The following is a 17,260-nucleotide window of genomic DNA, read 5'->3' as shown; positions in this document are numbered from 1 at the left end:
CTGATTTTATCTTCCTAACCTCTTGCACATGTGACTCTTCCTCTCTTCTGAAGTAGCCGGCACTGTGAGTGATGCAGGCCTTTGTTACCTTACACTCACCCCACTACCACAGCCTGTGCACTCTCTACCTGCCTCCAGCCTCTGTCAAACCTCCATTCAGAAATCTGCAGCTCAAACAGATGATCCCCGGCGGTCAGGGCCTTTCCCCTCTTCTGGTGACCCTGGCCTCCTGGATGGCCCTTGAGTGGGACCCTGGGCGTTCTGTCTGTCCAGCCATTCTCCCTCCTTCTCTCCCCATCCTGGCACCCCTGGCTTCCTTCAAGTTCCAGCCAACCTCGCACCTCCCACAAGAAGCCTTTGTGATCTCCCCTCTACTCATTATTATCTGGTACACGGCTTGTCTCCCCATCACACTGGGAACTCCTTGGGAGCAGGGATGGGCCTTTGCCCTTCCGAGTTCCCCAGCACTTAGCACAGTGCTTGGCACATAGCAGGCTCTTTGATACATGCTTACTGACCGACTTACTGACTACAAAACACTCTACAAAAATAAAGACGGATCTAAAGAAAACTATAGAAATATTTGTGCCCTTGGCTAGGCTGTGCCAATATAATAAGAAGGACTGTACCATATATGTTAATTTACTCATTCAGATTTCATACCATTCAAATGACCAAAGGCTGCTATTACACAACTGAAAAGATGATAAATTCCTCTAGATGAATAAAATATCAAGAATCCCCAAAAAAGGGGAAGTTGAGAGGGACAGCAGTGCCAGATCTCAAATTAAAATACAGTGGTCTTCACTAAATTCCTTTAGTATTGGTTAAAACAGAGACAGATGAACACACTCGCACAGCCTGATAAATCCCTTGGGTAGGGCTCACTCTTCACCAGATGCGGCTAGGAGGAACAGAAAGGAGTCTGGCAGGAGTTCACACTACATACCACAACTAATTCCCAGGAGATTTATGGCTTCAATAGGAGAGGACACACTGCAAACAAATCAGGGGGACAGGAAGGGAGTTTTTGCCACCACAGATGAGGGAAGCATTCTTGACCAAATAGAGGACAGAAAAGAACACAGAAGACAAAATGGACAATTTGGATCATATAAGATTGAAAAGCTCATGGACAAACAAAATCAACGTGGGTAAAATTGTAAGAAAAACAGTGAACTAGAAACAGAAATCTTTACTAGTCTCTCTGATTAAGGTCTGATATCCTACATATAGAGGAAACGTTCAAATAGAGAAGCAGGGCCATTCCTGAGATGATAAATGGTCAAATGATGTGAATGGGCAGTGCTCAAGTGGAGAAACCCAAACTATCAAAAACCATAGGAAAATAACTATTAAATAATCTACTCAAGTAACCACATTAAAGGAAATGCACATTAAACAAGTTTGGGGTGTCACCTCACGCCCACCGGACTGCCCAAGATGAGAAAAGGAAGATGATTCTTGCTGGACTGAAGACTCGTTTAAACCTAAACCCCCTGACTCAGTAATTTTGCCCCCAGACTGAATGGGGAAGGACCCCTATCTACAAGAATACTTCCAGCAGCAGGAATCAGAAATGCAGCAGGCCTCCCCCGACTGGGGGTGTGAGTGTGACAGACTGTCACCATGCAGTGAATGTTCCTGTGCCTGAAAATGAGGGAGTCCTGGACACTCAGTGGGCCAAGGCGATGACCATCCACAGGGATGCAGAATGAAGGCTGTTACTCCCTTCTCGACACAGAGCGGTTGGATCCAGGTACAGACTCACACACATCTGTCTCGTTTGTTCGAAGGGCTCCCTTTTTCTTGGTTTTTAATTGGAGAGGCGGGAAGGTTTGGGGGAGAAAGGGTGGGAATTAGTGGTGCAAAAAAAAGAGAGAGACAGAGAGAGGGCCCCTGAAACACGATAAAAACGCACACAATGGAACAGAAGGAAATGCCAGGCAGGATTCCAAGTCACATGGGGAATGTGAGCCATTTTTTGTGTGGTTCTGTGCCCATGAATATACTCTGTCTCTTTGGGGATTCAAGTTCAGAATGAAAAATAAAATTGAAGAGCAAAGAGAATGGTTCTCCCAGTGCCCTGAAATTCCATGTTCTGCTGTTCTACTGGCAACCCTAAAACTCAAGGCTCAGCTTTGTTCCCAAGTTTCATTGAACATAGGTAGACAATGCCTTGGTTCAGAGAGATCTGCACCAGAAGATGAAGCTACGACTAAGTCATTTTCGGGATGTGACTGACTTACTCTGTATCAATCCACACAAATCTCCTCTCTTCCTCTGCATCCTCCCCCTTCATCACTGCTCAATGGCACAGGCACCTCACACCCCAGTATTTTTCCCACCATCCCCCCATGGATGGGCACCCCATCTGTTTTCCATCCTTGGCTGCCCCAGAAGGATTTCTAACACTCTGATGGACCTGGGACCTCTCCCTGCATGGCTGATCTCCCACAAGGATACATCCAGCACGACAACTCCCGGTACAAAGGATATGGGCACTTGAGGAACCTTCTCATGGGATTCCAATTTTTTTTTGTTTGTTTTTCCCTCTTGGTGAGGCCCCATTGGGATTAAGTGACTTGCCCAGGGCCGCACTGCTAGTAAGTGTCAAGTGTCTGCCAAATGGTTTTTTAGGTTGGAAGGACTAGTTCTAAGCTACAGCCTGGGCCTGACTGGACTCATCTCCCCAAAGTTCTCACAAAAGTGACTACATCTGTCTCTGGGATCCTTACAAATACTCTCGGTAAGACATGAATTGCCACTTGTCTTAATCTGTCTTTCTGTGAGTGATTCAGAACATCCTTCTACAGCTGAGAGCCCGCAAATCTTCATTTTAAAATGGCGGGGAATGGGTAGTTCTTGGGAAAAGAAGCTGAAAGGATCTAAGACCGCAGGCTACCCCATTCAAGTTTGGAGCAATCAGAGGCATGCAAGTGAAATGAGCAACGATGCCAGAACAGGACTCAGTGCCGGCCCAGTGTCCAAGGCATGGGGCTGCAGGAGAGGGAACCAGCTGGTTGTGGGAAGGACAGTTGAGGGGGTCTCCCCTGCCCGGGGCGCCCCACTCACCTGCGTGGCTGCCTCCTGGGACATCTGCCTCTGGCCTCCAAGGGGCTTCCCCTCGCTCCAGCTGCTCAATCACGTCAGGCTTGGAAAGGGCAAGTCCTGCTCGGGGAAATGGGGAAGGGGAGCTCAGAGACACGCCCCACTGGAGGGGAGATGGGCCCAGAGCCTTGCAGGGTGCGGGGCCTGGGCTGGGACTTCAGGGGAGACGCCGCAGGGGGGTGCGCCACGGGGAGGCCCCCGCACCAGGGCTCCGAGGAAGGTCCCATCTCCCGGCGACCCGTGCCCTCCCTGTGGCCGGCCCTGCCAAGGAGCAGCGGGGGTCCTCACCCAGGCACACCAGGTTCCCATAGTTCTCCAGCATCACTTGGCGGTACAGCTCCTTCTGAGAGGGCCCCAGGTGCCCCCACTCCTCCGGGCTAAAGGTCACGGCCACGTCTCTGAACGTCACCGGTTTCTGAAACACCAAAGAGTGTGCTGAGCTGGAGAACCCTTTCTTCTGCCCCCAAGAGCTCACTCCACTGAACCGTAGTCATTTCACCTGGGAAATGCCGGCCAAAAAGCACACCTTGCCTGGCCTCCCAGAAGGCTCCCATCCCGGGGCCTGGGGTCAGTGCGGCGTGCTCGGGCCTGGACAGGCGAGGGAGGGCCCACTGAGGGCCCGGAGACTGGAAGGTCCGCCCTGGCTATGCCGCCCACCTCCCCGGGGACCTTCCCTGACCCTCTCGGGACCACGGGGCCTCCCCTCCCCCAGAATGTGGGGCAGCTCTCAAGCCCCGGGCTCCGCGAGAGAAGGGCCACGGGTAGACAGGCGGTCACTCACTCACCAGGGGGGTCCCTGTGGTCTGGAGCATGGGTGCCATGTCCCCCTCCTCCTCTGGGGCCGACTCAGAGCTGAGAATGGAAAGGGAGCCATGAGAAAGCCAGGATCGTGTGCCCACCACCCCGGGGCACCACGGGCAGACCCGGGACAGGCTTATGGATGCCAAGGATGTGGGGGAGGGCGTGGAGAGCGGCCAGGAAGGAGGGGCATGCAGTCTGGCTGGATGTGGCCATGGGAGGCAGGGAAGTGTGGAATGCCCAGGGAAAGGGGGCTAGCCCTGGGGGGCTGAGGGGGCTGGGGTCTCTCCTAAGGCACTGGGGAGCCATAGTGGATGGAAGAGGGGGAGCAGTGTGGGGTGCCCTGAGAAAGGAGGCTGGCCTTGGGGGGGGGTCTCCCCTAAGGCACCGGGGAGCCATTGCAGGTGAAGGAGCCAGACAGTGACTCACACAAAAGCCCGCATCTGGGAGGTCTGTAGCATAGAACTCTCCGTCCTCTAGCGCACCCATTGGACGACCTGAGGCCGTGGGAGCCAATCAGCAGTGTCTCTGCTCCCTGCACCCGCCTATTCTTTGTCCCCTTCGCGAAGCCAGCTAGGTACCTGCACTCCCATTAGGAGGGGCAGGGAAGCAGCGAAGTCGCTGATTGGTTCCTGGGCCCAAGGGCCAGCCAATGAGTGCTCCTCCTCGCGGAGGGACGTCGCTAAGGACGCTGCTAAAGGCGGGGCTAGGTGTCAATCGCCGGTCAAGGCCGGTGATTCTCTAAAGTCCTCCCCCACACCACGCCCACTTTTCCTCTTTGTTGGCCTGGGCAACAGGTGCACAGTGCCCGGGGCCCAACCCGGTTCCCCCCGTCCGCTTGGCTCCGGCCCTGGGCCCGGCTTCCACTTACCCCGGCGCCAGCTCTAAGGCTCGAGCCATGGCGGCGGCTCAGGTTGAAGCAGAACCGAGGCTGCGGGACTCGACCTGGATGGGTGCTGCCAGTTAGGGGGCGGAAGTGCCGTTGCCATGGAGACCTTCCCGGAAACCCGCCCTGAGCTTCTGCGTTCTCCCTTCTGGGAAATGTAGTTTGCAGGCCCCGAGCGTGTCCTGAGAGAATTGTGCGTTTAAGTGGGCAGTTGCTGTTCTGGAGCTCGTCTCTTTCTGTAACTTGGGCTATTCAGAGTCAAAGCGTGTAGTTGAGTCCCTCTAGAACTTCTGGATTGCAGGCTGTGTTAGGCTTGTAGCAAAGACTGTCCTTCCTCTTCCCCACCCCCTCCATGAAGCATTGGGGTATCATTGGTGGTTCAGAGGGAGGTGGAATAGGAATATCCAGCCTCTTACCCAGCCCTTGTCTGCCGGGAGGCCGGGCAGGAGGTCGGAGCCAGAAGCTTGACCCTTAGACATTAGTCTGGGGGTGGAGTAATCAGGTTCAATCTAGCTTCTGGTCATTGTTTCATTCATTGGAGGAGCAGCTCCCCAAGCTTTATATTCAAGGCGTAACTCTCACCGCACCAAATGCCAATACACATAGGAAGTAGCAAAAAGAAAAATATCCAAGTCCATAACAAACTAGAAGTCAGAGAAAGGATACATAGGAGAATATATGCCAGGCTCTGCAGAGTGAAGAAGCTCTCCCGTTGGAGAGAGCTCATCCGAGAGAGAGTCCCAGATGAAGTCTCCAGCGTATCAAGCTGAGGTTTGGGACATGATAGAGACTGCTGGCTCCTCTCATGTCTGCTTCTTCCAGGCATGAGGAATAGCCAGACAAAATGCTCAGAGTCTGATGATGGAGTGCCTTGTTGGTGGAACGTCAAGAAGGCAAATGTTTGAAGAAGTTGTAGAAGGGAGTAAGGTGTAAAAGGATTTGAAAGGGAACGCAAGTTATGAAAGGCTTTGAATGACAAAGAAATCATTTTGCATTTGATCCTGGAGGAGACAGAAAGCCATTGGAGTTTATTGAGTTAGGGGTGGGGGATGTCGGCCATGTGCTTTAGGAAAATCACTGTAGTGACTGAAAAGAAAATGGACTGGAAGGGGAGAGACTGAGGCAGGCAGACCCCCCCCAACCCCACCCCCAAGGAGGTTATTTATTGCAGTAGTCCAGGTGTGAGGTGATGAAGGTCTGCACCAGGGTGGGAAGTGTCAGACAGGGGGAATATTGGAGAGATGCTGCAGAGGTGAGATGGACCAAAGGTGCAGCTGAGGTGAAATGGACCAGAGGTGCTGCAGAGGTGAAATGGTCCAGAGATGGTGCAGAGGTGAAATGGACCAGAGATGCTGCAGAGGTGAAATGGACCAGAGATGCTGCAGAGGTGAAATGGACCAGAGATGCTGCAGAGGTGAAATGGTCCAGAGATGGTGCAGAGGTGAAATGGATCAGAGGTGCAGCTGAGGTGAAATGGACCAGAGATGCTGCAGAGGTGAAATGGACCAGAGGTGCTGCAGAGGTGAAATGGACCAGAGATGCTGCAGAAGTGAAATGGACAGGCCTTGGCAACAGATGTACGAGGAAGGCTAGAGAGAGTGAGGAGTCTAGGATGACTCATAGGTTGAACCCTGAGGCACTGGGAAGATGGGGGTGCATTCTTGTTGTTTTCAGTCATTTCAGTCCTGTCCAACTTTTTGTGGCCCCATTTGGGGTTTTCTTGGCAAGATACTGAAGTGGTTTGCCACTTCCTTTTCTAGCTCATTTTGCAGATGAAGAAACTGAGGCAAGCAAGGTTAATAACTTGTCCAGGGTCATACAGCTAGTAAATGTCTGAGGCCAGATTTGAATGCACAAAGATGAGTCTTCCTGACTCCAGGCCTGGCACTCCATCCACTATGCCACCCATCTGCCCCTGGTGTTGCTCTAGATGGTAACAAAATAACAATAATAGCAATAGCTAACATTTATATGACCTTTACAATGTGGCAGGCATTGTACTAAGTATTTTACAGTTATCTCATTTGATCCTGTCAACAACTCAGTGAGGTGGATGATATTATTATACCCATTTTACAGATGAGGGAACTGAAGGAAACAGAGGTTAAGTGACTTTTCCAAGTCCACACAGCTAGGAAGTGTCTATAGCTGGATTTGAATTCAGGTCTTCCTGACTCCAGGCCAGCACTCTATACACTGTGGTTTCCCCTAGCTGCTATCAGTAATAGGGAAGGTGGCTGGGGGAGAGGGCATCAATGAGAGTTTAGGGGCTAAGAGAACGACTTTAGTTTTGCACACGTTGAGTTTCTGATGTGCACTGGATAGATGTCCAGTTGGAGCTGTCTGAGAGGCAGCTGGAGATGTGAGACTGGAGGTCAGAAGAGAGGTGGGGGCAGGATTGGGAGATCTGAGAATCATCAGCAGAGAGACGTTATTAAATCCGTTGGATTTAGGATTAGAATCAGATTTGGTTTAATCCAAAACCATGGAAGAGAAATGTGTCCTAAAGGGATTGGATGCTTTTCTCCCTACCATAGGCTGAGACTTGTAAGAAAGGCTTTAGGGGGTTGGGCTTCCACAGCAGGATAAGAAATTCCAAGATCTTGTGGCTAGTCCCTCAGCCAATCAGAAAGTGCCCCAGGCATTCTGCAAACAGTGAAATCCTTAAGAAAGGGCCCTGGAGGCTAAACTGGTTGCAACCCATCAGGGTCAAGGACGGGCCTCGACAGGGCAAAGGCTTTTCTCCACTGCACTTGCTTAATAAACTTATTGAATATGAACTGACACACCCATCATTTTTGAACATGAGACGCATGAAGTAGGAGGAGTTAACAGAACATGGAGGAATGTGGGATGGGCTGTCCAGGAAGAGTGTAACTCAGATGAACTAGACCAATCCTAGCCCTGGTGGGTGGAGTATGGATCTTACTATTTTAAAGTTGATTCTACCACTGAATCAGCACCCAGGTACCTGCTTCTCTCTCGAGACGCTTAATAAAGGCTTTCCTTCACTCACTCCTGTATTAGATTTTAGTTTCAGATTTTTCTAACAATTCTGGAAAATGTTCTGAAGCCTACATGTGAATTCTGAGAAGTTTGGTCCCGTGAGGACGACATTCGCTTTTCATCCTGGAAGAAGACAGTCGGCAGTCAGAGCCATAGACCGTGTGTTCCCTGGGCCAGGAATCTGAAAAAGAGACAGAAAGGAACTAAATGGAACAGAGCAAGACCATTAGCAGGAGGAAAATGGCAGGCAGAGACATCTCTGCATGTCTTTGTCATGTGGATTCTCAGACTGGAAGCTGATGACTTGCTTCCCCACTCCTGAACTCCTGGCTGTTTGTTTCCTGTCCCTGGTGAGGGCTTCCTCTCCTCTCTAGGGCTCCTGAACCCCTTTGGTGCTGGTGAGCCAGGGGGCTGAAGGCTGCTGACTCCTCCCCTCTCCTCAGAGTTCTGGGTCTCCAAGGACCTGGAATGGTGGGGGGAGGTATTTGACTCCCACCAATATTCTTCCAGTTGGCGATCTATTGGCTAATAGATTCAATCAGCTGCTTTTAGCAAAGGTGCTTGCTAAGGTGGTATATTAGGAGCAGGTGAAATGAGACATTTAGTCCCAAAAGCCTGGGATGTATTACCCACAAATCCAGTGAAGAGTGGGCTTCACCTTAGAATATAATGGTGGTGGGGAACACACATGAAGAGCATGGGTGGCCAGTGGGTAAACTCACAATCACTGGTTCCTGAAGGTCCTTTCTTGAGGCCAAAGCCAACATTTTTCATTTCAGTTCTTTCTATTTATTTAGTTCAGAGAGTTATATGCCTTGAAGCTATTTCTCTTCTTGTGGCTGTCTTTCTGCACCTTTCTATGTCCCTGTTTGTCCTCGACTGGTCTCTCCCTGCTCCTGGCTGCACATTTTCTCAAACTCTTCTAGTTATTCTGATGCTATGGACCCTGGGGGAGAGCGTAACCCCCTTCTGGGCTTAATGTACCGCTCCCCTCAACTTGCTGCCCTTGGACACAGGCACAAGGGTCCGTGTCCTCAAGGGGCTCCTGAACCTGGAAACACTTAACCGTTTTGGTGCTGGACTGAGTAACTTATAAACTCCTCTGCTTTTGAAAATGCCCAGAGGCATGGTCAGATTATTTGCTTACTCAAACGTGCTCATCACGTCTTGACTCTTCTTGAGATGGCCACCCCCTTGATCTTCCCATGGCTCATGAATGTTTGACTTCCATATGTATGAACTCTGAAATTTCTTTATCAGTCAATAAGCATTTGCTACACAGTACTGTGTGCCAGGCACTGTGCTAAGTGCTGGTAATGCGAGCAGAAGGAATAGTCTCTGCCCTCAAAGAGCTTACATTCTCATGGGGGAAGCCAACACATACAGGAAACTTAAGGGGGGGCACCTAGTGCAGGAGCCCGATGGAGGAGGTCCAGAGAGTAGCCCGGAGGCTCTGGCCGGCCTGGGTACCCTCCTTGAATGAATTCTGGGAGGAGCCATCCAATCAGAGGGGGAAGCCATAGGGCCAGAAGGTGCTTGTGTGAGGCCCAGGGATGGGGTGAGCTACCAGCATGAAGGGGTTTCTGGCGGAGAAGGTCTGGAGTGCACACTAAAGACGAAGGGTTTGTCATCCTTTTATCACTCTCATAATGGCTTGGAGGGATTCCCACCCCTGAGCCAGGAAGGCACTCTTCCTGTGTGACTCTCAGGCTGCAAAGATACACCAGGACATAGAAGGTCTGGGGCCAACCACAGGTGTTTACGAGGAATGTCACTAAATCCCTCAAGTATATTCTTTGCCAGAACAGAAGCCCACCACGTGTAGAGGAGAGGCATTGGTTGTCTGCCTTAGTTCTCGAAGAAGACCAAAATGACATCCCTGTGCTGGGGTCAGGGGGCCCCTGTGCTCTTGTCTGTTTCCTGTCAGCACCCCTTCTATCAGACTGAGTGCTGCATCCACAGACCTCTCCATTGAGGGGTCATCTCTGAGCTGGAAGAAGAGAAGTGTAGGTGTTGTTGGCCCTGACCGTGCTGCCCTCTCCTCTTTTTTGTCCTGCTGTATATAAACCCCCTGCCCTCCACTCCTGATCTCCTGCCTCTTACTCTTCTCCCAAGCTGGGAAGAGCTGTCACTCCCAGGGTCCTGGCAGTCAGCCACGTCTTGCCACAAGTTACTACAATTCCATCTTTCCCTCTGCCTTATGACCCTAGCCCTGTTCATCTTAGGTGACAGGGCATGCACAAAGCTGGTTATGTATGCATTTGAAGCATTATTCTGAGGAGTCCATAGGCTTCACCAGACTGACACCAAAGGGCTCCATGACATGCAAAAAGGTTAAGAATCCCTAAAATTGGAAACTTCCATGACATACTCTCATCATCCCAAGTAGACAGCTAGATTTGCCTTGAGGCAGAGGGGAGTAGAGACCTCAAAAAGAGGTCCATGCCCTGAGCCAGCCCCCAGTGTGCTGACCTGGGCTGGGCCACTATTGCAGGGGAGAAGGAGCTAGCACACACCTGGTGAGTGCAAAGCAGAGGAATCTGCCTGCTGTGGGCACTTGCAGGAAGGCAGTCCCTAGTTTCAGTTTCAGGGCAGAAAGGACAGCTGTATTTTGCAGCCACCAGAGGGTCCACAGGGAGCTAGATCATTGCAGGATGGCATGGCTAGGGGTCCTGGCCCTGGCTCAGGAGTGGAGAGGAGAGCCCGGGGATGCACCTCAGAAAACAGCAGTAAGACTGGCCTGAAGCTTGGGACATCATTCCCCATACCTCAGGACTAGAGCTTGATTACAGTAACAGCTGCTAAAAACAAAATGAGTAAGCAAAGAGGAAGAACTCAACCATACATAGCTACTGTGGGCCAGAGAAGATCTGGGTTCACATTCAGAAGAAGATAATGGAGCTAAAAAAGCCACTTTTTTTTTTTGATGAGGCAATGGGGGTTAAGTGACTTGCCCAGAGTCACATAGCTGGTGAGTGCTATGTGTCTGAGGTTGGATTTAAACTCAGGTCCTCCTGCCTCCTGTGCCACCTGGCTGCCCCACCACTTCTTTTTCAATGAGGAATGTCAAATGATCCCAAGCACAAAAAGTGTTTCTGAAAGAACTTAAAAAAGAACTTAAAAATCAAATAAGAGAGATTGAGGAAAAACTAGAGAAAAAAATAAGAGCAATCCAAGGAAATTATGAAAAGAAAGCCAACCAACTTGAAATAGAGAGCCAAAAACTTTAGGAAGAAAATAATTCCTTGAAAAAGTAGAATTGGGCAAGGGGAAGCTAATGACATTCTAAGACACCAAGAAATAATAAAACAAAATCAAAAGAATGAAAAAATAGAAGAGAACATGAAATATCTCATCAGAAAAACAAGTGATCTGGAGAGATCAAGGGGAAATAATATAAAGAATGGTCACTTATAATTTAAAAAAAAACAATCTTGATACAATCTTACAAGAAATTATCAAGGAAAATTGCCCTGAAGCTCTAGAACAAGAAAGCAAAGCAGAAATAGAAAAAAAAAATCCACTGATCACCACCTGAAAGAGATCCCAGGAGAAAACAAATAGGTATGTCCTAGCCAAGTCTCAAAGCTCCCAGGTTGAGGAGAAAATATTGGAAACAACGAGAGAAAAAAAAACCAATTTAAATATCATGGAGCTACAGTAAAGATTATACAAGACCTAGCAGCAACTATGTTGAAGGACTGTAGTAGGTCTTAGAATACGATATTGAGATATAAATATATATATTTGGCAACTGGGGTCAAGTGACTTGCCCAGGGTCAGACTGCTAGTAAGTGTCAAGTGTTTGATCTGAGGTCGGATTTGAACTCAGGTCCTCCTGACTTCAAGGCTGGTGCTCTATCCACTGCACCACCTAGCTGCCCCTAGAATACTATATTTCACAGCAAAAGAGCTAGGGTTATGACCAGGGTAACTTACCCAGCAAAGCTAAGTATAATCCTGAATGAAAATAAAAATTTACATCTGAAGAAACTGAAAAATTTCACATATTTGGGACAAAAACAGCAGAACATAAGGGAAAATTTGACATGTAACATCTAGGAGAAATATAAAGTAAGCATTAATGACCAATTATAAGAGACTCAATAAGATCAAATTGTTTAGTTCTTATTTGTGAAAATATTATCAATGACTGTCATCATTATTTGGGTAGTTTGAAATAAAGGCTTAGGCTGAGCTGAGTATGACGGGGTGATTCTAAAAACTAAAACTGTATGGAGAGATAAAAAAGGAGTAATTATATCATACAAACGAGGCATAAAAGGAAAAACTGATACAGAAGAAGCTAGTAGGGGAAGGTGGGTAGTTCTGGAACCTTATTCTCATTGGGAATGGGTCAAAGAGGGAACAAACATATATATCTAGAAGGGTATAAAAGTCTCCTAAATTCAGAAAGAAATAAGAGGGCAAAGGGATAAGGGGGAGAGGATAAAGGAGGGACCCTTAGAGGTGTGGGTAGGTTAAGGAACAGGAGAGTAAGGTAGTGAATAGAAGCAGATAAGTGAAGAGGGATAGGTAAAGAAGGATAGTGAGGAAAAACAGGAAGTCAGAAAATACACAACAAATAATTGTAGCTTAGAATATGAACAGGATGAGTTTACCCGCAAAATGAAAAGTGATGACATTAAAATTTTGAATTCACAATATGTTGCTTTCAGGAATTGCTATGAAGATGCAAGATACACACAAAGATAAAATAAAGAGCAGGAGTAGAATGTATTATGTAAAAAAAAGGAGGGGTGGTAATCATGATCTCACACAAAGTTAAAGCTAAAATAGATTTAATCAAAAGAGAAAAATAGGGAAATTACACTGTGTGTCAGCAATATTATTCAATATTGTTTCAGACCATTTATAATAACTAGACAGCATAAAATACCTGCGAGTGGTCCTGTCAAAACAGACACAGGAACTATATTAACATAAACATTAAACACTTATACAAATAAAATCAGATCTAAATAATTTAAATAATATTTATTGTTCACAAGTAGATAAAGCAAATATAATAACAAATGACATTTCTACCAAATCTATTTATTTCATGCCATCCCAATTAAATTACTAAAAATTATCTTACTGAGTAAGAAAAAATAATAACAAAGTTTTTGGAAGAACAAAAGTTTAGGAACTTCAAAGAAACCAGGGGGAAAAGATGTAAAAGAAGCAGATTCAGTAGTATCAGACCTTCAACTGTACTATAAGGTGAGAGCATTGTCGAAGTGTAAAATGGATAATTTTGATTACTTTGAACTTAACATTTCTTGTAAAAATAAAATCTATGCAGCCAAGAATAGAAATAATGCAAACAATTGGTGGAGGCCGGGGCTGGGGGTGGGACAGACACTTTCATAGACAGTCTGTCAGATAGGATGTGACTGGGTTGGAATATTGCCATGGTGTAGGAAATGATGAGCTGGGTGATCTAGAATAACACAGAAAGACTTGGACTTATGAAGGAAGATGCTATCCACCTTTAAAGAAACAAATTACAAGTAAAAATAAGCATAGTATGGTTTTACATATGTGCTTACGAGTGTATTTATGTATATATTTATAGATATCTATATCTATATATTTATGTGTGTGTGTAGATATATATATGTGTGTGTGTGTGTGTGTGTGTGTGTGTGTGTGTGTATATCTCCACACTTAACTGTAGTCTTCTTTAGGGAGGGTGGGGGAGATGGGTGGAAAATAAAGTAAAAAGTGCACAGCAGAGAACAAAAGAAAACCTACAGGGAAGCAAAGAACAGCTGGACAACTTTGAAAACAATATGTAGCATTTATCATACAGGCTTTCCTGAAATGGAAATGTATTGTTTTATACTGAATCCTCTCTTATGTTCTGCTGTTTACATGACAATGTTTTTCTTTTCTCATTTTGTATTGTTTAAAATAAATTTTAAAATAAAAAAAGAAACTAGCAAACTGCAAATCAGAGCCTTATTGTTTTGTTGAGTGTTGAAAGCAATGAAGTTATGAAAGTTAAGAAAGTGATGAAAAAAATGTTACTAATGCAGAGTAAAAGTAAAAGTGTAAAAAAAAAAAAGAAAATCAATTCTGTCCATTTCTCTTGGGTGGGGGAAAGGGCCCCGGGGGGTGGTGAAAAGTGCCCTAAACTGCCTTTACAATGACCTCTACTGGGTCCCCCCCAATATTTTACTGATACTGTTACGTGGCAGCTACACGTGGAACACTTGTCACCATTGTTTATCCTTCAGTGTCAAAGAGGACCAATGACATCATGGGATGATGTATTGACTTGCTCCTGAATTGGATTGAACTTCTGTCTGGGACAAACTAAAAATGAGTTCACAGATGATACTGGAGAGGCACATGGCAGATGTGGACAGGATGTACCATGTATCCAATTGGGGATTTTGAAGAGCAGGAGTAACGTATCAGAGTCGTGTGCAAGGAAAAATAGAAGGGCTGGTCACATGGTAAGAGCAAGGAATGAGGCAGACAGCTAAAGGGCCCCACTGGTGCCCTGGTCATGTTGGCAGAAAACACAGCAGTACTCCAGCAGGCTGGGTGGGGACCCTACAGATGTGTGTTAGAGCCAGCTGAGACTGGTGTTGTTAGAGCTGATTGTTAAACTTTCAGTTTGAGCATTTGCATTTTGGAAATTGGCAAACACTTTAAAACAGGGCTTGACTTATTGTTTTGTGGACTGCCTAAACTAAATGTGATAGAGCAATTATTAATAATGCAAATTAAACTTTAAAGTGTGCTGTGCCATAGTCTGTGGGATTTTAGGGTGGTTTTTGTTAATTTTGAGAGATGGTTGTTAAACATTTACCAGCACACCTCTGGCCCCCTTTATGAGATTTTTAGATGACATGAACAGGAGCCACACAAGATGGGCTAGAATAGATGAGTTGAAATCTTCATTGTTGGAGGGAACTCATGAATGGATTAGATCACAGATCCATTTGAGTTCGTGAATAAATGTCAATAGGTAATATCTTAATGCATTGCTTCTAAAATATGTATTTTTCTATGCATTTTGTTTTGTTTTTACAGTTGGGGTTAAATGACTTGCCCAGGGTCACACAGCTAGTAAGTGCCAAGTGTCTGAGGCTGGATTTGAACTCAGGTCCTCCTGACTCCAAGGCCAGAGCTCTAACCCCTGAACCACCTCGCTGCTTCAATTTATTTTGTTTTTAAATCACTTACATTTTCCACTGTAGCCCTCTCCCCAACCTGTTTGAAGCCATTCCTCTTAAGTTTTTGAAAGGGGAAGAAAATAGAAGTTCTGTAAAGCTAACCAATATTTCTTTCTTTGTGTGTATGGCATTTGGAGTTAAGTGGCTTGCCCAGAGTCACACAGCTAGTAAGTCTTATGTGTCTGAGCCTGGATTTGAACTCAGGTCCTCCTGACTCCAAGGCTGGTGCTCTAGCCACTATGCCACCTAGCTGCCCCAAAACTAACCAATATTACCCAAAAAGTCTGATGTTCTAAGTAGCAACAGCTAGGGCCCTCTGCTTCTGCAAAGAAGGGGCACATGTCTTCTCATACTTTTGAAATGCAGAACATTATTTTGCCATTTAGGTAGTAGGGCCCTTTAAGCCATGGAAAGCAAAAATTGGTGCTTAATCTTGCCCCAGACCTCTTTCCTCCTAAATCTAAACAATAGCGAAATGTACTCTTGCATAGCTCAGCACAGCCCATACCTCCAACGCAAATGGATAAGAAAGCTTGCAATATAATTGCTTTAGATAATTATGTTTATACCAGAGACCAGGACACCTGGTCTGGTTAGTGTGATCTCTGACCTGTAATGATGGGGTGCTTGGGTGCTTGTGCTTGTACTTGTGCCCCAATTTCTCCCTAGTCTCAGAAACAACCACCCCCCAGCCCAAGGACACTGTGCCTAGCAGTTATTCATGCGTGGGCCTCAGCATGACCTTTATCTCTCTTCTTGGTACAGCTACAGAGCTGGGCTGCACAGGCCCCAGCCCTCAGATCATGTCTCTGAAAGCCTCCCAATTCCTTAGTAAGTTCTGGTCTTGTAGAAAGCTTTCCCTTGTTGCAGAGCATTCTCTCATCAAGACAGAAGTTGGGGGTGTCCTTGGTCAGCCCAAGGACTCTTCCTCCTGCCAGACTCCAAAGATCCATACCTTTGTCATCTCCCTCCCTGTCTGGTATACTCCCTGTACTTTCCCATCCATACCCTCAAAGACACCTGCACCTTTGGATTACCTCATCAGTGTTCCTGGCATTTCTTTCCCATGCTCTTTTCCATATAAACCCTAGCTCGACCCCTGATCGGGGCTGCTTGACTTGGGTATGCATACCCCTTGCAGCCAAGCGCTAATAAATCCACATTTTAAATTACATCTGGGTCTTGCTCGCTGATTTCTCGGTACAACACTTTTGGGTGGGGACTACTTTAGTCATAATTTTGCATGAGCTTCAATTATTTTGTTCTGCTTTCTGTTTACATTCTTGTACTCATTGTTTTCCTGGCTTTTCCTTCCCTTTTTCTCTCTGCATTCATTACACTGCTTCTCACAGCTCAGTAATGGTGCATTACACTTCTGTGCAACCACTTGTTTAGCCAGTCTTCAGTCATGGGCGTGTTTCCCCCCAAACTCCCCCCATTCTGAAATTCTTTCTTACAAGGAGGGGCACCACTCCCCTCCCAGTCACCCAGGCTCACAATGCAGATGTCATCTTCAACTCCTCACTCTCATCCTGCCTTATCCAATCTGTTGCCAAGTCCTGTCAATTTTATCTTCATAAAATTTCTTGTAAATGCCCCCTTTTCTCCTCTGACACTTCCCCCACTCTGGTACCAGTCCTCACCACCTCATGCCCAGACAATTGCCATAGCTCCTGGTTGGTTTTTCCCATCCCATCTCTCCCTAGCCTGGTCCATCGTCTGCTCAATTGTCTAACCAATCTTCCAGAAGCACAGGTCTGGCCATATCACCACCTCCCCCACAAGCTCCTTTACTTGATGCTGCAGGATTCAATATAAAATCCATTTTTGTAAAAGTGCCATGGGAGGACAAGAAACGTGCATTCTTTCACGGTCCTGTTTAGAAGGTGCTAGAAATCTTTCAGCTCTAAATTCTCCAATGGCTTATTCAAATATACATTTTCCCTTTTGTTTATGTTAGATATGTTTTAACTCTGAGATAGGGGAACATAAAAGTTGAGGAAGGAAGGTGTTTAGACTGTTCAAGGCCCTTCTCTGAGGTCCAACCTCATAGTTAGTGATGCTATGTTCCATAAGGCCCAGGAGGGCCCAACACAACAGGGAGGAGCTAACAATTTGGGGGCAGGTCTGATTCCAGAAAGGCCTTAGGAGCCCCAAGGAAGGCCCTGGGAAGAGTTAATATGAACTGTTGAAAATATCCAGCCCTCCATACCACTGGTCACATGACCTGGAAGTTATTATTTGATACCTATTTCCTATTTATCTA

The 17,260-nt window shown here is 46.7% G+C and overlaps 1 protein-coding gene across 1 annotated transcript in view; it reads right to left on the bottom strand.

The window, feature by feature from the left end:
- LOC110201743 (uncharacterized) overlaps positions 1-17,260 on the bottom strand; it is a 39,853-nt gene that overhangs the window by 7,416 nt on the left and 15,177 nt on the right. The window contains 9 exon segments of the mRNA XM_078151861.1: positions 3,076-3,171; positions 3,400-3,526; positions 3,897-4,163; positions 4,339-4,406; positions 4,491-4,615; positions 4,713-4,865; positions 7,874-7,982; positions 9,207-9,287; positions 9,369-9,540. Of these exon segments, the coding sequence (XP_078007987.1) occupies positions 3,076-3,171; positions 3,400-3,526; positions 3,897-4,163; positions 4,339-4,406; positions 4,491-4,615; positions 4,713-4,865; positions 7,874-7,982; positions 9,207-9,287; positions 9,369-9,540 (1,198 nt within the window).

The sequence above is a fragment of the Phascolarctos cinereus genome, unplaced genomic scaffold, assembly GCF_003287225.1.
Source record: "Phascolarctos cinereus isolate Bilbo 61053 unplaced genomic scaffold, phaCin_HiC Scaffold_4;HRSCAF=312, whole genome shotgun sequence".
Lineage (NCBI taxonomy): Eukaryota > Metazoa > Chordata > Mammalia > Diprotodontia > Phascolarctidae > Phascolarctos > Phascolarctos cinereus.
This window is presented reverse-complemented; position numbering and strand designations above follow the sequence as displayed.